At 43.3% G+C, this 27,297-nt stretch overlaps 1 protein-coding gene across 1 annotated transcript; it reads left to right on the forward strand.

The window, feature by feature from the left end:
• Nucleotides 1-7,080: 7,080 nt before the first annotated feature.
• Nucleotides 7,081-24,528, forward strand: LOC104625812 (serine/threonine-protein kinase PAK 1-like; the record flags this gene model as incomplete). The annotated part of the gene is made up of 7 exons (XM_010293550.1): nucleotides 7,081-7,550; nucleotides 13,145-13,355; nucleotides 18,541-18,641; nucleotides 20,045-20,192; nucleotides 21,927-21,964; nucleotides 23,909-24,025; nucleotides 24,354-24,528. Coding segments are annotated over exons 2-7 (769 nt in total), but the record flags the coding sequence as incomplete, so codon positions are not given.
• Nucleotides 24,529-27,297: the final 2,769 nt, after the last annotated feature.

Raw genomic sequence — 27,297 nt, forward strand, 5'->3', positions numbered from 1 at the left:
GGAGGGGGGGGATGCCCGAGGGAGGCTGTGCCCCCGTGGGCAGCCTGTGCTGGAGCCGGCTCCTGGCAGGGCCTGTGGCCCTGTGGGGAGAGAGAGGAGCCCCGGCTGGAGCAGGTCTGCTGGCCCACCAGTTCCTTGGACTTCTACACTCAAATGCTAAAAATAAATAAAATGAAGACAGTCCAAGTGGTTATTAGTTTTGTCTGTTGGTACCTTATCCACCTCCCCATAAGCTTGAGGGCTTGCAGGACTTGAGGGCTCAGCAGGATAAGGAGTGGTGAAAGAGATGGCTGAGGATCCACCACTGTATTCTGTGTGTTGACCTGGTAGAATAAAAGTCGTGCAGAGGAGGATTTCTTTTTCTGGAGTTGGAAGACCTTGAATCTTTTCTTTCTTCAGCACAAGCCTGAAGGCAAGTTGTGAGGTTAACCTTTCCTGAGCTGCCTAGCCCTCCCTCCCACAAGTGTTTTGGCAGAGGAAATGGACTCAAGAAGTGTTTTCATCTTCTTTTCTCGTTTAACTCCCAAGTGTGTTTCAATATAGTGAGTGGTGGTGGCTGAATAACCTGTATATATGAAGTCAGCATGGTTTTGGGCAGCAGCCTTGTTTATATGCCTCTAGGGAGTTGGTTTATTTATTTTTTAAATTAATATGGATTCCAGTTAGTAGAAACAAGATCTGATGTATGCATACTTAGAGAAGTAACTAGGCAATGCGTAATACCAAATTATATTAATTCAGAGCTGTCTGTTATGCTTTATAACTTTTTACAGCTTTTTTTTTCTTTAGTACTTGGTGTCACTTCAGGGTAATTATGTTTTATAAATGGTCATATGATGCATCCTCACTGTCCAGGAGTAGACAAAAGAAGTGAGTTACTTGGATTGTGCAAGTTACATACACACACGCACTCATACACACGTGTGTATGTGCATACATGTGTATATACGTGTGTTTATATATGCACACTCTCCCCTGTGCTACATACTCTACCTCTGCCCTGCTCCTTCTGCTGTCTTTTCGGACCCCAGTGCAGCGATATGTGCAGGTAACGGGCTCCGGCAGCTGTGCCGGCTTCTGCCGCTCCTGTCTCCCGTGGATAAAATGTGTGTAATGCAGCAGGGCCCCGCAGAGCATGTGAGAGCAAATCCAGAAATGAAAGATGATTTTTGAAATATTTCTTTTATCTTTTTTTTTTTTTTAAATCATGTAAATTGTGCAGCTGTAGAAGAGGCGCATGTTACTTTTTGATAAAGGAGGCAAAGGGTGCAAATACGAGAAAATAAGAGGTGCCCTTTGAGACGATGTTTGCAGGTATTGGGATGAAGAATGGGAAAACTGTATTCATTGGCCTGAGATGTATACTTCTTTTATTTTTTTGGTTTTCATTTCTTATTTTAAGTGGCTTAGCAAGTGGCTGACTGACATTGGGACATTTATTTCTCTATCCTCCTGAGCTCTCCAACTGGGAGAGGAACTTGTACAGAAAGGACCATTCTGGTAGTTTACAGTCTTTTTTTCAATCATTTTCTGGATGTGGAACTAAAACATTAAAAAAAGATGTACTGGATTGGAACCATGCCTAAAGTAATCCTTGGGATAATAGGATTATTTGACTGATTTTTAATTAAACTAGAATTCTAACTAGATTGTTTTGAGCATACATTCAGCTCTGGTTTGTTGTTATTGGTGTAATTGCCTCCTAAATTAGAGATATCAATATTCTGATTCACCTTCCCCCTCAGAGGACACTGACATTAAGAGAGAGTGTGAAATGCTATGTAAATGATAAACAGCATGCAAGATACAAAATGGTCTTTAAAGACATTAGCCAAAACTTAGGTCTTTTTACCTGTGATGTCTGGACAGAGGGAATGATGAATTGATATTTTTCTGTATTTATTTAATTTCTCTGTCCTGACAGGTCTTTTAAATGCTTAGAAATGGAGTCTGAGAAAAATGCCAATAATCTCAGCCTTTGAGGAAGGAGCAGTTAATGAATCTCCAAGGAAATATCCAGAATACAGATGCTCTGTGGGGGAGAGAAGGTTAGGAGCCAGCGAAGCAGGGGCTGGAGACAGTACATCATCTTGGATCTAAGATGTCAGCTGTCTGCTGATGAGATATTAAAATGGCAGACTTGTGGGCTTATTTGCTCAAGGCTGCTTTTTGAGAGCCTATTTCAAAAAAACATGATTTGGGATTTGACCAGTTCTATTTGAGATATCTTGGTTCTCTTTGTCAGAAACAAAGCGTTAGGTTTTTGCAGATTTTTAATTGTGTTAAGAATTGAAACCCTCAGGGGATGTGTCACCTATGGGGATGTAAATTTAAACCATGTTAGAAGTCTAAAGGATATATATTAGGCTCAAATTCAACTTTTATTTTTAAAGCTAAAAGAGACCTAGCACTATGGCAGGCCACAAATTTGGATGTCTGTTTTGTAATATTTTAATAGAGCAACAGAGACTGATAAAACTTTGAGGCTTTTGTTCAAGCAGAATACTTAAGCTCCTCAGATAAAGCTAGATATACATTGAAGAGCACTCACAGAAAAACAAGACTTATTTCCAGCCTGAAGGGACTTTTCTTAGAAATAAAAGCAGCCCGATGTGCGTATCTTGGGAGGCTGTGAATCAGCACCTGCAAATACCAGCAGTATGAGAATAACCAGAAATAGAGGAAAACTCAGCTCAAAGGAAACGACTGGAAAGAAAGAGTGGAAGAAGCAACCTCATTCTTGCAACGGAGACGGTTCACTTAAGCCATCAGGTCGTGCTCTGTTCTGGATTGATTTGCAGGATCTCCTTCCCGCAGCCAGGGCATTTCACTTCACCTCATCCCTCTGTGAGGAGTGCAAGAACAGGGAAGGGGGAGTTAGTGCAGGTTGTGCCGCAGTGGGTGTACGAATGTGAGCTTCAGTAAAGAGGGAGGCAGTGCTCACATGAGGCAGGGTATAAATGCCATAAAGTGGATGGGGCAAAATTGGTTTAGGAAGTGTAGCCACATGTATTCTTCCTGGCTATGCTCAGGGACCAGCGCCGAGATTTCTTGAGGGCTGTGAAATACCTGTTTCCAAAACTGACGGCCGCGTTTGCATCTGAGTTTTATAGCGCACAGAGCTGTTACTGTAAAGGCAAGAGGTGAAATTGTAGTGTGCTAGCTATGGGATTTAAAATACCTCATTTTACAGTCTCTTGCCTAGGAGTTACAACAGGAGAAAGCGGGAGTGTGGGCAGGTAACCTGGGGTGGATGCTGAAATGAGAATTTGAGTGCCTGAACACTTAGGAAGCTTTGGGGTTATGGGTAGGTAGCAGGACCCTCTACAAGAGCATGCTGGTAGTGAATGTCCTTGATTCTAAATTACTGGAATTAAGGAAGGACGATAGAAAACTGAATCTTGATCTGCTGCCTGCAGTGCTCTTATAGGGAGGCTAATTCACATGCTGATGACCTTATTGGGAAGTAGCCATGGGACTTCAGCAAGGTGACTTACAGCAATGGGAAGGAATACTATGCTGGACAAAATGCCTTGACTCATATGGCTTCCTAGAGCATAAGTCTTTGGTTGTCTTCATTTTGGAAATCTGGTGAGTTTTGGCTGGCACTTAGAAAAGGCACAATACTGTCTGTAGAGCTTCTTGGCTGCTCAGTAGTGACCATAAAATGATTTTTAGCATTTTAAGGACAGAGGGGAGATGTAACCAACCTGACAAAGCAGTCTTGAGATGAATAAATCATGCATACTGGCAATCCATCCATCAGTGAAATCCAAATTCTGCTGAATTTGCAGTTCTTATTGTTGCTAATTTTATAATGTAGATGCTTGTCCACTGGGAATGGGATTGAAAGAAGCAAGTCAGTTGCTGCAGATGCTGACAGGGCTGTGTATAGGAGCTCAATCAGTCTCCAGTGGATTGGGTTTTGTGGCTGCAGCCGATGTTGCTGCTTCTTGAGAAAGAATGATAGGACAAGAGGAAATGGCCTCAAGTTGTGCCAGGGGAGGGTTAGATTGGATATCAGGAAAAATTTCTTCACTGAGAGAGTGGTCAGACATTGGAACAGGCTGCCCAGGGAGATGGTAGAGTCACCACCACTGGAACTGTTCAAAAAACGTGTAGACATGGCACTTTGGGACATGGCTTAGTGGGCATGGTGGTGTTGGGTTGACAGTTGGACTTGACAATCTTCGAGGTCTTTTCCAACCTTAATGATTCTATGATTCTAAAATGAGTTTTAAACAGGTAGCAGTAAAGAAGCATGCGTCCTACTGAAAGCTGCTTTGGTAATCATAGCAAGAACATAGGATAAGAAGATCCATGCCCCAGAAAGACTTGCACAAAGATGTTGAGGAAAACGTTGCCTATTCTTTCTGGTCCTGTTATTAACTCCCAATTACATACTGCCTTAAAATGGGCCTGCTACTGTAATAAGTGATGTTCTATTCTATTTAATGCAGTAAAAATAGTACAGTTGGCTCATGAGCTTTCTTTACGTGAGCGCTAATGCAGACTTGTGTTGTAATAATTGCAGAAACAGCAGTTCTTTGTACCAGTCCTGTAGAGTTTTCTTTTCTCTACTGACATACAGTGAGTATGAGTAGATGATGTGATAGAAGGCCTGATGGTACCTCCTAAAAACAAACTGCTGCTCATTAGATTAAACAATGGACTAGCGAATGCTCTGTAGTTTGTTTGATACAAGTAAGGAAGTTTAGGAATGCGAGACTTTGCCACAGTATGCTCGCTACGCTTACTTCTGTATGTACTGGGCTTATAAACTAGGTACAATAGGGTGTTTTGCCAGATGACGTAAAATTATAAACACAGAGCTGATGCTCTACCAGCAAAGAAGGCTCTACTGTGAATGCTCATTGAGGTGGAAACCCCAAGCTGCCTTAGGCTTCTTCATTTTGCCTTTTAAATGAACTGCTTTTAGAGCATTACATGTATCATAATTGAAGGAGTAATCATTGCAAACTTGAAGCAGATTTATGTGCAGTTCTCAAATTGTTTGTCTGTACTGATGCTAAATTAGCTCTTTCAGTTCTGGCTATTTGACCGTACTTTCCTCAATTCAGTTTGTCTACAAAAAGCTCACGTTTGATGCAGAGCTCATTCTGTCTTGGGAGAATTATTCATTCTTCCTCCTTCCCCAGCCTGAAGAAGAACCAAAACTTTAACAGAGCAATGTGAAACTGAAGCAATCTTTGCGATTTTCTTTAATTGAAAACTACTGCCAGTATGAAAATCCTGGCTAGCGATTAAGAGAATGTGACAGCTTTGCCAGTCATTACAGAAATACTCCAGAGCACAGAGCTTCCTACTGTCATTAGCTGCAGTGAACACAATGGAGCTATGCACAGGAGCAAGTGCTACTCTGATGATAAATGTTTGCATTTCCAATTAGCGCTGAACTGTTGTGGCATTTCCCCCTCAGTCTAATTGAGGCTCTTGGATGGCTTCATCTGCTGACGATGCTTATGTTGTCTTTTTGTTCTTTAGTTTCCCAGCAAGAGAGGAGTTGGATGAATTTTGCTCCTAAGAACAGTGGTTTCCTCTTTGCAGGTCTCTGTCTTAGTGTCTCTTCTCAGCAAAACTCACCTTTTGCAGGTTAATGCAAACTTTCTGCTATTTACATACTGTAGCTTTTTGCTAACCACTGTATTATGATGTCCTCTGTGCGTGTGGAATACTGTTGACTTGACATAACAGTGTTCTAGTTTTCTGACATATTTCTTACCCCCGCCCCCATTGCTAAGTGGCAAATGTCAAGTCTCTGCATTTAACAAGGTGCAGTTTTTGCAAATACCTATGTGTATTTAAAACGTGAATACGTTGTACTAGGAATTATGCCACGTTAGGGGATAGCGGGGCTTAATTCTGAGCCCTGTGCTCTATGTTCATCTTCTGGATTGGAAACTTTTGAATGGAAAAATGATTAATGATTCAGCTGCTTTCAGTTGCTGTTGCTACTAATGTGCCGTTTGGACTTAGAGCCAAGAAACTTAGGTGGAGAGTAGTGGGGGGCTGTTTAACTATGTGTGTTAGTATATTTTCTTTATGCCGCATCTAGTCATTTCCTCTGGAACACAGATTTCCTCCAGGAAACCTGCCTATATATGAGCTTTGGGAATGCTTTAACATAAGAGGCCTTTATTTTTCCCACCCTGCTTAGCAAGCTCTGACTCCAGTCACTCACTTTGACTTGTGCAGTTGAAGCCCTGCCTTCCTGTGAGCAAAAGTGGAACCGGAGCCAAGGCTGCTCTGTACTGTGCTGGAAAAGGGAGCCTGTCCCGGTATCTGCAACAGTGAACTTGCTTGTTCAGGCATGTAACTGGGGGCGGGGAGATGGCACTCTCTCTCCCATCTGGAGATGGGAAAATAAGGAGGATGATTTGTGGACTGAGAACTCTTAAAAATTATACTCTTGGTTCCTTCTGTCTCGGCTTGGATTTTCTTTTTTTTTGTTTTGTTTTGTTTAATATGGATGCAATTTATTTCTCTTGGACTGCTGAAAAGCACTGTTAGAATGGGGTAAGTGCTCAGTCAAAGTGAGAGCAGGCTGCAGCCCTGCAGGGATGGGAACAGCCAGAGCTGGTCTCTGCAGCTCTCAAAGCTTTAGCTACCCGACTGGAGCACAAGTAAGGCGAGTTCCTCGTGTACTCCAGGTACTTGGGCATAGCTGGCATTGACTGCAAAATGGTTATTGTGTGTTGATGCTGCCAGTTATTCATGAAAGGACCGAAGCTAGGTTGAAGCATGGCAATTTAAGCTGACTTGCCTCTCTGCAGTTTTGGATTCAAGCCTAATCTAGTGGAAAGGGCTTGACCTGCCTCAGTGCTACTGAAGCCCTCTGTGTGTCTGGGTTACTGTCACAGCGGTCATGCATGGGCCCACACCGTGGAGGCTGGTGAAAGCTGGGCCTTGATTATTTAAAACAAAACAGAAGGAAGCTTCTTTAACTTGAGTGAAAGGAGAACTCTTGTTGCTAGGAATCAAGCGGTTATAATTAGTCTGTTCTTCTTTCGCAGCGTATCTGTGCGATGTGATGGGTCAGCATGTACATCTGCCCAGGAAGAGATTTTACAGCTCTCCTGCCCAGAAGTAGTACTCGCTGCGGTGGTGTCCGCGTCCTCCTGCACAATACGGGCTAGGGAATCTCACCCAGCAGTTCTTGCGTTTAGCCCAAACAGTTGGGATTGAATTAAAGGCTTTTTAAAAAGGACCTTCCAATCTTTTGGCTTTTAAAATGCCAAGCCGTGGAGTCCTCCAGCATTCCTGTTGAGTTGTAACTGGTCAATCATCCCTTGTGTGTGGTACTATGGAAATAACACCGGCAGTGGAGCAAGACTGCAACCCGCAGCTGGCCATCTGCCATGAGAGTGTGTCTCCCTTCCTCCTGTCACAGCCACCCGCTCTGGCTGTAGCAGTGGATGCATTCTCTGCTAAATGTGTACTTATTTTTAGTGATTTAATTATTGTTTCATTTAATTCAGCAATTCCATCTGCATCTCTAGGTGTTGGCAGCACTTGCAGGGGTCTAACAGGTAAATTCTAAAGGTAGATGAGCAAACACTGCTGTTTTGTAATTCTTCATTAGAACTTTATGAAAACCTGTTTTTTTTTTAAATTCACACGTAAATATTGGATCTGGGCTCATGCATTGATGGCCATTGACGTTTTTTTTTGTTTAACTGGCACACTTGCACAGCACTCAGATGTGCAGTAACTGTCTGGGGGGACAGCTAGATGCTACAGTTACTGGTTGTTTTAATCATGTCTAAATGTGATTATCAGTCTGTCCTCCCTCAGGGGGTGCGTATTGCTGCTGCCTTTTTCTGTGAGAGCATGTGTCCCGGATCCCATCCACTGTTGGGTGGAGGAAAAGGACACCTCTTGCCTCTTTTTCAGGTGGAACATGTGTGGGGTGCCTTTCTTTCAATATGAGGCTGTGTTTGAGACTTAGTCCCATGTAAAGTAATAATAAAAAAAAAAAGTATCATTTCATTCTGTCTTGAAACCCAGCTGGTAAACACTGCCATTAATTTTCTGCTGGGATTTGGATGAAAGTGTGACATACGGGGAGGGAATCCAGTGCTTGTATTGTGTTTGAACAGAGCAGGGGACAGCCCCTGCTCCTTCCCACCGGGGCAGCGCAAGGAGGAAGAAGGAGATACTAACTGTCTGCGTGCACGAGCAATCTCTAGCCATGGGGTGGAAGGGCGCAGGGATACTGGTGCAGAGGTAAAATGTTTGTTCTGGTCAGGATCAACTCAAAGGTCAAAACTCCTTCTGCGTTTTTGGTGGGACAGACACCCTTTCCTTACCCTGGCAACAACAGAAAAATAGCATCTTGGAAAAATGTGAGATTTCATTCTGATAGTAGGCAGAGAGGGAAGAACAGTTGCTGCACACCTCCCTCCCTCCTCTCTTGTTTAATACAGTTTATTCATCTCTTTAAGTTGTAGTGAGTAACATACAGCTACTGTCTTGCCAGACTGCATGAATTATAGATGGCTCTTTTATGAGTTTCCGCGTTGACTCCAGCAATTAGTATGCATTGGACATAGTTATCTTTATGGCATCTATTGTAGCATAGGTTTCAGCTCCTCTGACTTTTTAATTTCTTTCTGTTTAGCAATCAGTCATTTGCCTGTCTTGCTACGGAATGCAAAGAAAACACAACCAGCTTTATAGAAACTTATAGTTCAGCATGGTGCAATCAGGTTTGAAAGGTTTATCAGAAGGAAATATGATATAAATAGAAAATATTTGGTGGTGGTGGTGGTGGTGTTGTTTGTGTGTGTTATATACAGTAGTGCCAGAAGGCCTCACATATTTTGGGGTCCCATTCTGCTAGATGAATGGCTCAGGAGCCTGTGCCTGTATTACAAGAAAACTACAGGGATAAATTTTGTGATTTTTGAGCCATATCTACTTAACGCAGATCAGCAGACCTGCGCGGATCTTTGCACGTCGGTCTGCTCTGAACTATTGTTAGCACCTGTGGGTGCCGTCTTCTGTTCAGTCCCTCCACTTGCTCTGTCTTGAACTGCCAAGTGGTTTCCTGAGTCTCTCGTCCCTGTGTGTGTGGTTGTCTTTCACCTCTTCCTGGCTGCAGAAGTGTTTTGTAGGTGTGAAAGGAGAGTTTGTCAGGTCTGCTGTTCAACTCTGTTGAGGCTGGGGTAATCTAATTTAGCTAATGGGCTTCAAAAGTTGATGGGGAGGGGCAGGGAGCATTTGAAGGCCACTGTAACTTGACTTATGGCAGGTCACAGGTTGCAGCACGTAATAAAACTTTTATTTTTGTAAGTACTGTGTGCTGAAACAACCCAAACTTTCAGTACTCCCAAATGACTGCGGAAACAATAGTCCTACATCATGACTATGCCTTCCTAGTGGTGTCTGTGGGGTTTGGTTTGAGTGCTGGTATTTTAATATATATAGTAGTTGAGAATAATTGTGTCTGCAGCTAAAACGTATTCCTTCATCTGACTGCAGTTGAAAAGTTCATGTGCTGTTTCATTGCTTCCACTGTTGACTTAATCATACCGGGGAAGCATAAGATGAATTTCTCAAAGCACAGTCACACTGGTGCGAAGAGGGAAGTAACTTGGTCCGGTGACGCTTTGCATTCCTGTTAGGATGGATCGCGTGGAGCAGAATGACTCAACTTCAGTGTCGTAGCGCTGATGTTATGCTGGCTGGTGAAGCAATTGCCTGGTGCTCTGAATTTGAGCAGGGCCCACACAAGGGGGGATTGTTTAAAGCCTGCTTACATGTGAATTGGCAGGAGATTATTTTAGGAAGAAGAGAATTTGCAGAGTCAGCTAGGCTATGGTGAGGGAGACTGCTGCCTCTCTAACCATTTGGTATGGCTCCATGCTCTGGGCTCTCAGCTGTGCTGGAAAGCCCTGGAGAGGCAGATGTAATTCTGTCAGGACAGGGTTTCATCCACAGTCTTTGAAGCCAACAGAAGTTTGAAGTATAACGATGCTGAGTTTGGAATAGACTGTCCCTCTGTATCACAGTGAGAGGACTCATGTAAGCAGGTTTTTGGTTTTCCCTTCAAATATGTAATGGGAAAAAGCTCTTGGGACCCCTCTAGGATAGTGCTGCTATTACAGGGGAAAACTTCTGTAGAACCAGTCTCTCAATTTTGCAGGTTGAAGGATTCTTCTCACCACCCATCTTCAAACAGATTAAATAATTCTTGTAGCTCCAAATGTAAGACTTCGAGGAGGAGGAAAGTCTGGGGGCTTGAACGATGGAGAAGAAAGGAGAGGGTGTGCTGTAGGCTTTGCCCACATGAAAATTGCAGTTATCAAATAGGTGTAAAGTAATACTGTTTGTTAAACTACATAACTTCTCAGCAGTTACTTGCTTATTCAGGGAATAATGTAAGATAAACAGGAGCATATACTGCCAGTGTTTCTAGGCCTGTGGTAAAACAGTAATTCACTTGTGCTCTATCCTTTCCGACTAAGGGGTTTTGAAAAACCCTCTTATTGAAGAAACTGTGAGCAGATGGCCCTGGGGTTTTGCACTGGGAAAACTGAGAGTGAGGATGCTTGACATCCAGCAGGTTTTTTTATGTTCTCATGGTCTTCCCCCCCGCCGCCCACCCCCAGCCCTAGGCCAGCCTCTGACTATAATCTGGGGGGTGTTTCTTCTTCTTCTCACTTTTTTTTCTCCATCCTGGAGCCACATGCTGCTCTGTTCTCTTCCTTGTACCACCCTTCGGTCTGATTCCATTTCCCATTCCCCATTCCCAGACTTTACTCTGTCCCCTGCTTAGTCCTGTGTCTCTGACAGTAGATAGCAAACACCGATTCTCACCTGCTCAGCTCTCTGCTCGGTGGGAGAGCGACCCAGCGACAAGACAAGTCTCCCGTGCCATCTCAGCCGTGCCTGCAGCTCCAGGAAGTCTGGCCAGTGGTGGAATTTTTGGATGCACCTTTATTCAACCCCCTGTGGGGTAAACCAGGGTGTTGCAGCAGCAAATGGGATGCCTGCTCCTGGGGAGGGCCATTTGGCAGGCACAGAGCTGCTAACATTCATTTTCCTTCTGCTTCCCTATTTGCAGCGTATTCCTAGCACCCTCCCAGCTATATGCTTTCTCATGGTTAAATAAGCATCAATGCAAAGTATGCAGCTCTTATGTGGCACTTCTGCTTATGCTATTTCAAATGCTTTATTTGTGTCAGTTCAGCACCAGCCACTGACACTGCGATGTGCAGAGCCCATCAATGCGGCCTCAGTATCTTCATGTTGCACAGGATGTGTGTGCATCAGTGGCTGCCAAATTTACCAGTTGGGTTTTAGTTTAAACTTTTTTCCACTGCTTAGACGGGGAGAGTAGTCGTTTGCTCCGCTTCATGGCTGGCAGTTCAGCTGTCACTTAGTTCTGCTCCGTTTTATACTGGAGAATGGCATGAGGCTGAAGCATGAGTGATAGGGGATGCACAGGGCACATGCCAGAACACGCCCGACAAATGCACAGTTAATTTCCCCCCACCCCTCCCAAATGCCAAAACTGTCCCACCGTTAAAATCAATACCCCAAATCCTAGTCTGTCATTTAAAATTCCATTGCGCAGTTGCGTTGGGAGGAAGTGGGGCTGGGCTCAAACCCCTTACAAAGCTCTCTGTGTGTGAAAGCTTGTCCAATACTGGCAGCCCTCCTGTTTAAGAGCAAGTCTGAAGAAACCAGGAACTGAATAAGTGGAAGAGAAAGTGGAGCTGGAGACTAGCCACGGCTTGGTAGGCGACAGCTAGGGAACTGCTGCTTTCAGTAAAGTCTAACGTGTTGCGGCCGAGTGCCTTCTGTGGGTAGCATTTGCCTTTCTTAGCTCCCTGTAACCGTGAGAGCAGTGTGCCCCGGGTCCGAATATTTCCAGTTAATGCTGAGCATCAGTAGCTTGGCCAAAGAAGTCTTTGAAGACTGGCAGGGTGGTGTCGTGTGGTCGTAGGACCATTGTGTGGTTGTGGGATCTGTTTGCAGTGTGATCCAGTGTGGTTCCTCTGAGTCCAGCCTATAGAAAAGCAGCTCCCTGGAAGCCAGTGGTGATTTCGGCTTCGTAACCAGATTTCTCACTTGCGGAGAGCAAAGCGCTTTTGACTCTGACACCCAATAATTCTCACTGAGTGAAACATCTTCCCTTACTGCTTGTGAAATTCATAAAGCTGTTAAACTGCTTTTTCCACCCAAACAGAAACTGTTCCTGCTTTGGTCTTTGCTCTGCAGTTAACTCCCAGCTTTCTTTTGAGAACATAATGCAGACAAGTTCCAGTTTCCTGAAGGATCTTGCTGCAGCCAGGCTGTGTCTGGAGTAATGCTGATCTCATTTGGGTGGAACAAGCTAGTTGTTGCAGAATAATCTATTACCCTGTTCCAATGCTTCCTTCTTCAAATCTGCACAGCAGGGATTATTTACTTAAGGATTTATGTGTGCGTTGGGGATCTAGTTTCGTTTGACCCTTTCAACAGAACAAAATGCAGTCAACTTTATGGCGGTTTGAATTGCGCCTGAAGCGTGGCGCTACTGCAGAAAGGCAAGTGCTGGCTTGGGACCGGCAAGGGCCACAGCATTGCGTCTGAGATGACGTGGGTACAGCTCTGCGGCTTCCCAGCCATCTCTGCCCCTGAACCAGTTCAGCAGCTTTTTAGCAAAGGCGGCTGCATCGAAACTCTTTGAGTGCAAACTTCAGTTTTTCTGCCTCATGCTGTGCTGGATACTGGTACAAACCTTTTGAGGTAGTTTTTAGTGCAACTAGCATGGATCTGAGAGGTCTTATGAGCTCAGCAGCTTGTTGGCTCCTCTCAGATATCCCTGTTCTTTGCTACCTTGTATTTACTGCTCTTCCTCCCCATGCTACACTTCTGTTCCATGGTTTGCTTGAGAATTTGCTGTGTGCTGAAACAGGCTTTTCTTAGCGATCAATGACTCAAATGCTTGAACGTAGTCTTGTTAACAGAAAAAAATTGGGGCTTGAATAGAATTTGTCATGCTGACACTTATTTGCATTGATGTGAGGTTACAGTCTAGTCTGCAAAAAAGGGCACATGGTTTATTTGACAGTATGTGATTCTAGTTTACAACAAATAAATAAGGCTTCTTGTTTCTTTTGCCTCTTCCTAGTAACGGCCTCCACAACTGAAGATGTCTAACAATGGAGTTGAAACAGAAGACAAACCACCCGCTCCTCCGATGAGAAATACCAGCACTATGATTGGATCGGGAAGCAAAGACGCTGGGACTTTAAACCATGGCTCAAAACCTTTGCCTCCCAACCCGGAAGAAAAGAAAAGGAAGGACCGATTTTACCGATCTATTTTACCAGGAGATAAAAGTACAGTATTTTGTCTCTTCTTATAAGCCTCCTGTCTGAATGTTGCTCTGAATGACCTTAGTTAAGCACCTGATGCTTAGTAATGGTTTAGGTTTTAGAAAATGTTGTGTGTTTGTTTACTGCATAACTGTCTTGGTCATTTGGGGGAATATATGGTGCTGACTGGAGATCTGTTTTTTTTCTAATGATTAATCTTGCCATATTAATCCATCCCACTTACTCTGTTTCATGCCTTTAATTATGAGAACAGCATCCCTGAATACTGGGACTAGCCCTGCCACCTCCCAGCCTGACTTGTCCTTAATTGTCTTGAAAAACGTAAATTTTTGTTCCAATTACAAGCTGTCCATTTAACACTGGCACTGGCAATTCCTTTGGTGGGGAGCAGAGGGAGATCTTTTGCTTGTTTGTTGTTTTCAACGGCAAATATTTTGAGTTAAGCATGACTAACAGGCTGTCTCCTGCCAGGCCTGTCATATGTTACTGCATGGTCACTTATTCTGTTCTAGTGTTTGGGTCAGGCATTGTCTACTTGCTTTTAAGAATAATCCATTACTGCAAATTGTTGCACATTTCTTGTGAACGGAAGGAAATTTCTTCTGTTACAGGGACTGTAACCGATGGAAATGGAGATAGGAACTGTGAACTGTACATGAAATTCTAATTTTTAAGATCAGGATATTTTTAAAAACCTCTCTCTCTCTCATATGAATCTTTTGAAGTGATGTAAGAAAAAAAATCTCCATCCCCTAATATGTGCTGGTTTCTTTTTATATCTGACCTGTTTTTTGGAGTTCCTGTTTCTAATCCATCAGTTTCTGGTAGAGTCTGCATTGCAATGGTTTCTGGACGCTGGATAACTAAAGTCAAGCCTAGGTATCTTCAACTTCCTGGGCTTCAGGAGGGAGGCTGCCTCCTTAATTTTTGTTAGCGAAAAATCTAACTGAAGTGATACTTCCACTAACTAAATAAGCAAGATCTGGGTCAATTTTCTGCAAAATATTGCAACATTCATTATTATTGTTATAATACGGTATCTTCAGCAACTTTGGATTGTTTTACAAATGTGGATTTTTGATTCTGCAATCCAGAAACCCAAGAACTCCGTGTTAAAAGTTTGCTGGATCCTGTTTAGAACTTGCCATTATGAGTATGAATCCTGAAGACCTGCAGGATTTTTGTGTCGGTTTATTTCAGGGAGGCGAGTTTTTAAATCTCTAGGCTCAGCAGTTACAGAAAACAAAGAAATCACCTGAAATTTGTAAGAGAGTAGAAGAAGTATTATCTGAAATGCTAGTTTGAACTGGATTTTAAAGGAGAGCTACAAAAGTGAACGGTTTGGGTAAAATCAGCAGACAGACTGCCAGTGATTTGAAGATGCTTGCGTTTACTGAAGATTGGCCAACATGGCAGATGCTTCGAGACATGAGAGATTTTTGCTTAGCCAAGCCCAGCAGAGCCTTCTGTTGTCATACACCTGCCCGAACGAGAACGGTTGCTTCTGTCCTCTAATTCCGTCGAGCAAAAAAATACCTTTGACTCTGTCACCTTCGCTTCAGATTGATTGATTTTTATTTTATGAAAACTTTTTCTAACCTCACAATGACAACTAAATTCCCAGTGCCTCCTGCTGCTTAAACATTAATGAAATTCCCAGGTGTTCAGACACCTGTCTTTGGTTTGTGCCTGAAATAACTTGAGTGTTATTTGTTAGTTTGGCTGGACTAACAGAAGAGTTGGTTTCTGTTCAGTTAGAGGAATGTAATTTCGGGAAAATGGATATGAATCACTTCCATTGTGCTATGACCCCTTGCCAGGCTGCTCTGGAGGTGTCATGCGCTGCCTGCTAAATTTAGAATGTAATTTATAGTCCTGATTTCCTCTGTCCCAGCCTAAACCCCCAGACTGGTATTGGAGAAGACATATCGGCTTAACACTAGGTGGGTCCTATGTGAATGGATGCAGCGCTTGAGTGACTTGTTGCTTTCAACAGGAGTTGTGAACATCTGAAGTTTCTTGGGCTCAGGGCTCATCAGTGTCCTAGTTGAGGGTATGAATTTGGCTTGAATGTGGCACGTTTTGGCTTCTCTGAGCTTAGCTGCAGCTTCACACGGAGTCAGGGTTTTACCCGCAAGGTGACAGTTTTCCACGCCTGGGAGCCCTTTCCATGGTCCATGTTAGTCAGCCTTACCAATGGAGAAGACCTTTCTCATCTCAGTATGCTTCAGGCTGGGCTCACGGGCTTGCTTCACAGTGGGACATTGTGCTTCCTAGTTGCAGCTCAAATTGCCAGAGCATCATAAGAAAACTTTATGGGTGGCTCTTTTAATAGGTGGCACAGCGTCAAACGTGTGAGGTTTTGAATGAGAAGGTGGTAAGGTGTTTGTGGGAATAAAGCACTTGGTGGTAGGTGGGCCTTCTTAATTAGATAGATGATTTCTCTGTGGGTTTTTTTATACTTAAGATTCTTCAAGGCTTTTGACTCACTGCAAGGATAATACAATCGCTGTAGAAGGGGATTAAGTGTTTAGGAAGATTGGGAGCGCCCGTCTAATCCTTTTTGTCTTATACCTCCTGCTATGACATAAATATCTGCTGTAAAAAGCAATTACGTTATTAATGGTTTAAATATATTTAGGCTTTTAGATCTGTCAGATTTTGGATCAAAATCTTCTGAAGTTCATTGTTCTCTGAGGCCGTTGGAGGAAAATCTCTGAATTCATGTGCCAGATTCATACATGTTCACATGATGGTGAACTCAGTCTGGGTGCTATAAAACCCTGAGTGTGGCAGGCAGGCAGATTAAAAAAAGTGTACAGAGCAATTACGGTTTCACCGGCTGTAATATTATCACTAAGGCAAAGTGATTTTAGCATGAATTTGTGGTAGCTGTCCCAAAGAGTTGTTGAGAGTCAGGGAAAATGGAAAGGGTTGAGATGCTGTGGGAAATGGTTGCAGGAAACTAAGATAATTGGGAGAACATTAACTGCTTCAGGGGTATGAAAACAACCTAAGTCATAAATGCAGAAAAATCTCTTCCTGTTTCTATATTGCAGTGTAGCCATACTGAAACTCGCTAGCTATGTGTTGAACATGAACAGAGAGCTGGAGTGTCGATGTGACAGAGGCCATTATGTTATTTAATCAATCCTTTCAGAACTGTTTTTATTGCTCTGTGTAGGTGAGGCTTGTTCAGGCCATCGTTTCCTGCTTTGGATAAGTTAGCAGTCAGCAGTCATCTCAGTTTGCTGGTTGAATGGATACTGGAAGAGTTGGTTGCAGAGAGGGTTGCTGGGATTTGGGTTTGCAGCAGGGAGCTCGGGCTGTCTTCTGTAGAAATAAAAAAAACACTTAAATGTATTGACTTCTGGATAGCAACTTAATCTAGCCCTTAAGCTGTTTTTAGAGATATGTTCAGATCTACTGTGGCAGTTGTCCTGGACCATGTGGTCCACCGTGCGGCACTCCTGCACAGTGATGCTAGTACGGGTGCCCTCTTCTTCCTCACCTGAGTGATGGGCTTCTAGGCTGAGCGGACACCTTACTCTTTGGCTTGGAGGAACAGACTGATCCTGTAGACAGGCCTATAGAATATGGTGCCTCTGGTGGCTCGCTCTGCCTCTCTTTTCCTCTTGCTTTCTACCCACCGCTAACGCATGCAGCTTTTTCTATGTACCTGCTGGATGCAGCTGCTTGTTCCTTCTTTGGCAGGCCTCCGTGCTGCAGATGCTCACCATCTGCTAACCAGCAGCTGCTTCTGTCTCCTCCGAGCTTCCCCCTCTGTGATGGCTCCTCCAGCATTGCAGCTTTCTCTGCTCCTTCCCCTTGGCAACCGTGTTGCTCTTCTGCGATTCAGCTTCCTCCATCCCCTTTGTTTGAAAGAGGAGTCAAAAACAGGCTGTTCCATCTTCGTGTCCCAAATGGAGCATCTGATCCTTTTCTTTCTCCAAAATTGCTCTGTGCAACAGTAACTCTGTAATGACACAGAGAACAGTGCCAGAGCTGGCACTGAAGGAAACAGGATTCGGTCCTTTGGGACAAGCCCTGACTGTCTCTACATAACAAACCACCAGCAGTGTCTTAAATAATTGCAATATTGAGCATTAGACTCACAGGCTTCTGAAATACCTGGGGTTTGGCATTCATGTTGCCAAAAATGCACTGGGGAATGTCAGCCACGAAACAAATTCTGTTTGGCTTTAGATAGAAAAAGTAGCAGCTAGGAAACACAAGTGGTTTAGTCACCTTCACCTGGCTCTGTTTATTTTATAACAGCAAGCAGGAGCAAATCCAAGTAGAATGTGGTTCTTCCTTAAACTGATCTCAATTTCTTGAATACAGTAAATGTTAAAAGGAAGGTGGAGTCCCTAATATGTCATGAATATGGATGAACTTAATCCAAGGCATAATGATAATCTTGTTTGAAGACTTGACTTGAAAATTTGCAGGGTGCATCTGCTTTGATTTATTTCGTTTCCTGTTTCTTCATGACTTCTGCTCCTCACCTGCCAGATTCTGCCCTCCTGCTCTGTGTCTTCAAAGCTTGTTATTAAAACTACATTTAGTTCATTTTGTGAGCAGAAAGATACAAATGGTTTTGCTCATACAAGATTTTGTGGCAGAAGCACGTTATATTTGGGTTTTTCTCATAAACCCTGTTTTGAGGACGTAGGATGAAGAAAGCTATTTATAAGCAGTATTTGTAGTTATTTTGTCCCTGTCTTAATATGAGAGGTGAGTGTATATTTACCAGCATGTAATGTATTTTTTTTTTTTAAGTTGCTTAAAACAAGGAATAAAAAATGTGTTCAAAACTGCATGGCTCCCACTTACTGCTGCTGTAGTGCTTTTGACTCTGACCTGTATAAGTTTGAGTGAATATTTCAGGTAAATAGCTCTTGTGCTGTTGCGTCTAGCCCTACCGGTTGATACTTGACATACCCAGAATATCAGTTTCCTTGTCTTATGCTTGTCCTGTGTTAAAGGGCTTTGATTTTTGTTGCCCACTCGCTGTGGCTAATCTTAAGCGAGTTAACAAAGTTTTTAAACATGCTGTTTGCCTGCCCCAGATCAAAATCCTATAGCTAACAAAAAGGGGGGGTGGTTGGGTAGGTAAATTGGAAGCTATTGGGGACATTTTAATTCTTGATGGATTTATGAATTTTTTTGTTGTTGTCTTTTCCAGCCAATAAAAAGAAAGAGAAAGAGCGGCCAGAGATCTCTCTCCCTTCAGACTTTGAACACACTATTCATGTGGGGTTTGATGCAGTCACGGGAGAATTCACAGTAAGTGAATCTGGAGGAGGAGAGAACTATGTGGTTTGGCTTATTGCTGGGAGGAGCCAGGACCCATTAATCTTTTATATAGTAATGCTGGAAAGGCTATTACCATCATCTAGTTTGATCTCCTTTGAAACACATCTGCAGAGGTTACCCACTAATGCCTGTTGAGAGACTGTTTGTCAAAGCTGGCACATCCCAGGAGCCCAGGCTGCCAGCAAACTTTCCCTTTCCTGTTTTTTGGCTGATGTGGACAGCAAAACATGGTGTATCTGTCCTCCCTTTCCCTCCCCTCCTCTTCTAGAGCTAGATTAGTTCTACAGCATACTCTGTGTCAAACAAGTGGGGCTCTGAGAGTTCCCCTTTAGGAGACACACAACTGTGCATAACTATTTATGACAGAATGCATATGTGCTGTCTTAAGGCTAAATGACAGATGCTTTTATGTATTTTTTTATTGACAAGCAAAATACTGTGAAGATAGAGTTGTATTTAATGAAATTATTCTTCTTAATTTGATTATGAGATAGGATTTAATAGCAGCAGCGCTTGTTTGTGAGCAAGCTGGTTTTAGCTGTCTTTAATATGCTTTTTTTTCGGGGACTTTGCTCTCGTTACCTGAATCATGTGTAAAGTTGTGTTCTGCCTGTCAGCCTCTAGACTTGCCTGAGTTAACCTAGATGTACTAGTGGGGCACTACCTTAGTGGTGTATCCAGCCACCTTTTTGAACAGGGAGGGTAACTATCGATAAAGTATTCCAGTCAGTTGCCACTTCATCTATGCAAACTGTTCTTCTTGCCAGTGATGAAAGACACACGTCAGGTTGTACTCCAGATGTATTTATTTTGTGGCTGAAATGATGTCCCTGTAATGAAATTCTGAGCTTCATCGGTGAGGATAACGTCTCTGCTTTCCCAGCTCTGCTTACAATAGGCACCAAACTGCTATTACTCTAGTGCTACAAGGAGACCCAAATGAATGTTGCATGTTCATTGCGCCAGATGCTATACAGTGTACGTTACTTCCATAGACTTTCTTGGATATATGTAAATATGTGTATACAGGTGCATAAAGGGATGGTTTTTTTTGCTTGAGACCCTTCCTGAACTGCAGCATTTGGGTCTGCTCCTTTCTGTCTTTTGAGTTTTGGTCTTCAAAAGATGTGGGGCTCACCCAGAGCAGAGTAGCATTTGCACGTCCATGTAAAGAATGTGTGACTTGTAACACAGACAGTGGCTAGGAAGGTATCGATCCACTGCCTCTTCTCCTTTCCTCTCCTCTTTTCTCCCTATTTCCCTCACAGCACTGAGTAACCCCAGAAACTGTGTGGCACAACCATGACGTTGGGTGTGTGTGCTGCGAGCCACATTAGGCTGACTGTGAGCTAACGAGGTACGTCTCCCTACAGGGAATGCCAGAGCAATGGGCACGTTTACTGCAGACTTCCAACATCACCAAGTCGGAGCAGAAGAAGAACCCCCAGGCAGTGCTGGATGTGTTGGAGTTTTACAACTCCAAGAAGATCTCCAACAGCCAGAAGTACATGAGTTTCACAGGTACACAGTGATCAACTCGTACAGCTCCATCATCCAACTTTACAGTAGTCACTACATGTGGGGTTTCTTTCGTTTAATCAACAAGTAGATCTGTCTTTTCAAGGAAAATGTGAATGAGATCTCTGTCTGCTCAAGCATCCTTCTTCCTTTGAAATGCCATTCTGTTAATCCTGATGCCCAATATAGCCGCAAAAGAAGTGTCAGTCAACTGGCTAAATCCCCCAAAATGCATAGGTTTTCTGAACCTTGCAGCCAGCATTTGTAAGGCAGATCCCAGAGTGCTGGTCTTGGGTTCCCAGTGATGAAAATCCCTGGAGAAAACAGGCAGCTAAATTTTGCACCAGTTTCACTTTCCAACATGGGTGTGTATGTTACTTCATGCACACTTGGTGTGAGGGTCTCTCTGCTCCCGTGTGCTGTGATTGAGGAATATGCCTGTCATGGCTAAACCCCAGCCTGCAGCTAAGCCCCACCCAGCCACTCTCTCAACCCCCCATGGTGGGATAGGGAAGAGAATTGGAGGAGTAAAAGTGAGGAAACTCATGGTTTGAGATAAGGACAGTTTAATAGGTAAAGCAAAAGCCGCGCACACAAGCAGAGCAAAACAAGGAATTCATTCCCCAATCCCCATGGGCAGGCAGGGGTTCAGCCATCTCCAGGGAAGCAGGGTTGCATCACGCGTAGTGGTTTCTTGGGAAGACAGACGCCATCACTCTGAACGTCCCTCCATCCCTTCCTTCTTCTTCACCCCAGCTTTATATACTGAGCATGACATCATATGGTATGGAATATCCCTCTGGCCAGCCTGGGTCAGCTGTCCTGACTGCGTCCCCTCCCTCTTGTGCACCCCCAGCCTTCTCACTGGCAGGCCAGCATGAAAAGCGGGATAGTCCTTGACTGCTTAGCAACAACCCAAAACATCAGTACATTGTCAGCATTTTCTCATCCCAAATCCAAAACATAGCCTCACACTAGCTTCTGTGAAGAAAATTAACTCTATACCAGCTGAAACAAGGACAACGCCTCAGCTACTACGTGCTTGGTAACAACTGCTGTCTGAGTTCCTTTAAAAATCAAAGCTGCCAAGGCTTTGTGCCTTTTTTGTATGGATTACCTGCCCACTGGAGGACTCTTGCAACCTCAGCTCCTTTTCCCTTTCAACTCTAATTCCTTCCTTTTCCAAATATTAATCCTTACTTTGGCTCGTTTTGAGTATACAACCATGTCACCAGAACTGGTATTAATTAGGAAGGCTCCAGGCAAGGATAAAAACACAAATCTTCCCCATATGTGCCTGGATAGTCAGACAAGAAGCCCACCAGTTGACTTGTGGTGTCCTCTGTTGCTGTTCCAGCAAGTTTAGGTGGCTGAGACTGAACATTTGCAGGTCCTGGGCTAGCTGCAGTGCCTCTGCTGGTGATTTAGCCCATTGAAAATACTTTGTGTATATAGATGGAGGACAGTACTCATTCTGGTGTTGCTCTGGGAAATTCCACCCTCCTGCAGCAGGGATTTGGGGCCCCCACATTTATCTGCATAACTTCTTACCCTCTATTCCCATATCTGCCCGGCGTCAGCTTGTTCGGGGGAGCTGAAGGTAATGCCTAGATTTGGGAGCAGCCTTCTTCCTGCCTCTTCTGAAGGGAGCTTGTCCCTTTCTTTTCTCCCCACTGCAGTTGCATTTACAGCACAACTTTACTTATAAATAACAGTATTACTGTCTGTCTCTTCCAGATAAATCAACAGAGGATTACAATTCATCAAATACGTTGGTAAGCCTTATATTCACATTCTGTCTTAAGATTGGGGATTTAAAAACTTGCATAAAATAGTTAACTATATGTAAACTTTTAGTTTGCTTAGTGTTTTAAAATCTGAACTATATATATCTGTTTAGTGAATACATGTTTATAAAAACAGGCATGTTCCTTCTACTTTTTTTTCAACTGGGGAAGAATCAAGTAGGCAGAAGTAGCTTTTATTAGTGAACAGTGAATTAGCGAATAGAAATTAGTGGATTAATGAATAGAAATAGTTCTGTTTTCATAGAAGTTGATCTGTTCCTGTACCTAGAATTTGATAACCACTCTGCTTTCAGGTTTTATATGTCTCTACAAACATCTGTGGTATAACAAAGTTTAATTACTAACCTGCAAGGTCTGAGTGACCAAAACTGATGTTGATTAGTGTTGATTAACCAGACTGATCTCTAGCAGAAAAGGAAATAAAATGTTCTCCTCTCTGCTTGACCTTTACTCTGTCCTTACCAGGGCAGGCACCACTCCTGTTTGCTTTGTTAGGAGACATGATATGTTTCTGTATGTCTGTGTGACATGGAGGAAACAAAACTTTCAATTTAAGATGATTCATAAAACCCCACAATTCTCTTGTCTCTTGTTTTCTCGCTGCCATGCCATTATCTAGAGTTGGCTTGTTCTACTCCGTCCCAGAGGCAGCGTATTGAGATCTGGCTGTTTAGGACTCTGCAAAAAGAAAAGGAGAACGTTTCTGCCACTGATCGTTATTACATGTCATTATATGTCAATCCTCAGGAGTTTAGAATATCTGAGGCTGTTGGATTTTAACGTAAATCCTGAAAATAGCAGTAACCAGCTTACTGAGATAGCCCGATGTTTTTGGAAGACACTGGGTAACCTTTTAATTTTGGGGATATTTAGGAAATTCCCAGTACAAAGGTGGTTTTACTTGTTGCTTTTAACAGACTAAGTTTCGGTGTTACGTCAAGTGCCCTGTAGCAATTATATGTCAGGATGCTGGTGACTTCAAGTACTTTAGGTTCAGTGAAATACTACATTGTTCTCCCCCTCTTTCAGAGAACTTTATTTTAATACTTTTTCCCCTGCCACTCAGGGAACTGATGATGCACAAGCAGAACTGGTCTAGTGGGTTGAGGATCCTGCCAAGTTTATTTTGAAATGTTTATAGTGTAAAGGATGCCATGAACTACAAATCCAGTTTCAAATTCAAAAGGTTAAAAGTGACTTTGATTTCTAATCACAGTAGTGCAAAAAATTCCAAGTAATTTTTTTAACGACTTACGAAGTTTTTTATTTAAAAATTATTTTCCTTATTTTTCATAAAATTTTCTTTTAAAAAGCAATTTTAAAAGGGTTTTGAAAACATTTTACCAGATTCTTCTTCCAAACTCTCTTATTACTTAGTTCTTAGTCACAATACTGAAGCTGATGTGAACTTGACCTCCTAACTTTTAGAGAAAACATTAAGATTTTGATGCAAATTAAAACATTTGAAGGCTGAAGTCTTCAGTCTGCATTGATCAGGGTTTGAAGCAAACAGCAAAACAGAAGAGGTAACATAAACAGGGAGAGATATTTCCAAACCCAGATGTTGTCCCCAGAACTGCTGGGTCTGCTGTGTGGGTGTTGGGAAGGCAGTGAGAAAGCCCAGGTGGGTCTCAAGTCCTTGGGAAGAGGGTTGCCATCCTGCAGGCAGGCAGGCTCTGTCTGAACAGTTGTGTCAGGCAGTGCTCGACTGCCCCTCCATTTCCCACAAAAGCTCAGGATCTTTGGGGTTTGAATTCTTCAGCTATTGTAACTTGCTAGTCTTGTTCTGATGATTATTTTTCTGCACCTGCTTCAATGTGGTCTCTGTTAGGAGCTTAATCCAATGTCTGTGATTTTGTTTATAACAAGCGATTGGGTTTTTATTTTTGCTATTTCTGTAATCACATGCAGAATGTGAAGGCTGTCTCTGAGACCCCTGCAGTGCCCTCAGTGTCTGAAGATGAAGATGATGAAGATGATGCAGCTCCACCCCCCGTGATAGCTCCACGACCTGAACACACAAAATCTGTGAGCAGAAATACTTCCTTCAGCCCCCACCACTGCAGTCACGGTCGGGTCTTGCCTGTGACTCGTCATCCACGCTGCCTGGCATGGTGCTGCTTGGGAGCAGGAGGGAGGAGGTGGAAGCCATTCCTTCTGGCAGAGCACCTTCGTGTTATCACCTGCCTAGTTGGGCGGGGGGATGAGAGTCCTTGCATAGCGACATTAGTTGTTAACAGAGTAGCTATAGAAATACACCCTGACAGTAACAAGAACAATAACGAGTAAAGTGTTTTAAATCTTCATCTGCCTTGTATTAATATGTATGTTTTTCTCAATTTCTCAACAAAATTAGATATACACTCGCTCTGTGATAGACCCTCTTCCTCCTCCTACCAGGGATGTGGCCACCTCTCCTATTTCCTCTCCCTCGGAAAACAGCACAACGGCACCTGACATGCTGGTCAGGAACACGGAGAAACAAAAGAAAAAGCCAAAAATGTCAGATGAAGAGATCTTGGAAAAATTAAGTATGTCCTTTTTAAAAAAAAAAATTAAATTCCAGGTCCTGCTGTGTCGATTTCTCAAAATCTTAATAAGCTGAAATGTTTTGACATTCCCTTACTGAAGGCATTGCATTGTGACTGTGTGCCAGAATTGGGGGCAGATGGAAGGAGGGAGCATAAATGTAAGCTGAGCACCTGTGATGCCAGCTTAAGTCCCTGGGGAGTTACAGATCCTCAGGCTCTGCAAAACAAGGCCTGGTTAAGTAACATCTGCTTAACTATCAAGTCTGAGATTGTTCCACATCTTGATATTCTGTAGCTCTGGAGCATGGATGATTATATTCAATGTTAGACCTAAGGTGAGCAGAGCTTCCTACTGTATCTAAAAGATGGAGAGAAAATTAATGCATCCCCGAGTTCACCTTCCACAGTACCTTGATGTAAAGTGACTTGGTTATTTTTAAGTGCCCTGACATTGTGTGGGTACCCAAATTAGCAGTTGTTTCTGAGAAACATGTCTATCTGTTGTGTCCTAGTGACTTTAACCCCCAGTTCATGGGTCTTCTTAAGTGCTCCTCTGCTGCCTGGTATTTTTGGGTTATGCTGTGGCGTATCCAACAGCTGAAGCAGCTCTTCTGTGCAACTGCTTGTTATCCTCAGCCTGGGCCAGTTTTTATTTGGGTGGAGCATTTCTAATTCTTTGAACTACTAATCCTGTATTAATGACTTGCATGCCTTGCTTGTCAGTTGATGTAAATTGTGTTAGCTCCCCTGTGGTCAGACTGGTCTCCGTGGTTGAGAGTATGCCCCTAAAGGTCAGTATTTTAGTAAGAAAAGACTAGTAGCTACTAAAGGAAGATCTAATCTGAGGGTATAACTTAAAAAAAAGAAATTAAACTGGCGTCTGAGTACCTCATTCCTCTAAATAAAGCCTAAATTGAATTGATAGCATGTTAACTGGAACTGCTTGCTATTGGAAAACTCATACCCATAGTTTCAAAACAGCAACTTCACTCAATTAGCGGGACCTTTGTATCATTAAGGATTCAAATCATTTTTGTGACCAGGTAGGGCAAGCGGGGACTGTAGCAGGAAAAAGGTGCTATCCTAATACAAATAACACTTTCTGTCATTGTTAAGAGAAATGTGCTGCTCTTAGGAGTGTCAGGTGGCAAATGTGCCTTCTGACACCTTTTTTGCTCCAGCAAGTGGTGTTCAGTGCTGAACTGATTCTTTAGCATTGAGAGGTTCTGTTATAAAAGGGGTGGGTGAGAAGTTCAGTGGCCACTGTTAGGTGTTAGCTTCTCAGAAGCAGGCTAGGCAGAAAGATGTGATGAAGTTTAATCCTGTTGTAAACTGATGTTTTTCCACTGAGGGCAGTGGAACTTGTGCAAAGACATGCAACCTTTTCATGTTTTGGTTTGACTTGTGAATAAAATAACTAAAATCTTAAAGCGTATATATATTTACATATACTGAAGATGTGCAAAGGTTAAAAGGAAGCCGATAAGTCTCCACCTCTTAGAATTAACACAGCATTGGTGCAGACATTAATGAATCCTTACCTGACTTTTTGGGAGGTAGGAAACATTACCCTATTTTACAGATGAGAGCATTAAACAGGGCAAGACTGCCAGTTGCACTGTCCTGTCACTGCTGCGGGGAAACATTTGCCTGTCTCGCTGTCTGAAATTGTAGCCTATGTTAGGCTTTGAGGGAAAGTTTATGAATATATGTCCAGAAATGCTTGTCCTCAGGGCAGACAGCATCGCTTCCGTAATTGTACAGTGGGGTTTATATAGTGAAATTTCTCTTCCCGCCCTCCTCTCTAAACACGGACCATATGCCCTTCCCTTACCTCTGTGTGCCCCAAACCCTGTGGGTTTGGCCACTCTCCAGCGGCAATTGAAAATAGCCTGCTTTTACTCTGCTTGCTACTGAATTTCTTGGCCTAATGACCATGAGCAGTTTCTTTGCCAATATACATCTGTTTAGGCTCAGCCTTAGACCCCTGTGAAAGCAGCACCATATGTTGGCAGCTTGAGTGACTTGCAAACACCAACTCAGGTGCAGCTCTGCATCCCTTGATCCTGTTGGCCACCCTGGTGCTGTTAGAGAGGAGACTTGCTCCCAGCTGAGCTCTAGGAATTGTTGGCTCTGATTTCTTCAGCCTAAAAAGGGTGCGATTCCTGCCTGCCATAGAGGTGTTATGAATATCAGTTAATGTTTGAAGGGAGCATTGAGTTTCAGTGATGCTCCTTTTGTCACCTTCTCTAATTTACCCCCTGGCATCCCGCCTTATAATTCGCAGGACTTCAGTGCATCTATGCAGCCTGCCAGCCGCTTGCCCTTGTGCTGTGAGCTTCCTGCCCTCGTACAGAAAAAGTTTTCCTCGTGGATACCAAATCCACCTTGTGCCTCAGTGGCCCCTCACTGCACTGTGTTACAGAACACCAGGCAAAGTGCTTTTCCCTCTGAGGGATGCAGTAATACACTTTCTTCTGGCTGAACAGCCACGTTAGGGGAGAATGAGCTGAGATTGCCTTGGGTTGCTCTCCAAGACCAGAGCAGTGCTGCAGTGACATGGCAACTGCTGCTAAAACCTGCACTGACTGTTGGGTTCCTAGAAGAGCAACTGAGCAATGCCCAGGCCAAGCCCGGGGAGGTTTGGCTCTGAAGGGTCTCTCCAGCTTCCCCCGAGTCTTGCAGCCCAGTCATTCGGTTGGTAATGGCTACGGTCCTGCTGATATGGAAATGTCGTAAATTACAGAATCACAGGATCATTAAGGTTGG

Source organism: Phaethon lepturus, unplaced genomic scaffold (assembly GCF_000687285.1).
Source record: "Phaethon lepturus isolate BGI_N335 unplaced genomic scaffold, ASM68728v1 scaffold20978, whole genome shotgun sequence".
NCBI classification, from domain to species: domain Eukaryota; kingdom Metazoa; phylum Chordata; class Aves; order Phaethontiformes; family Phaethontidae; genus Phaethon; species Phaethon lepturus.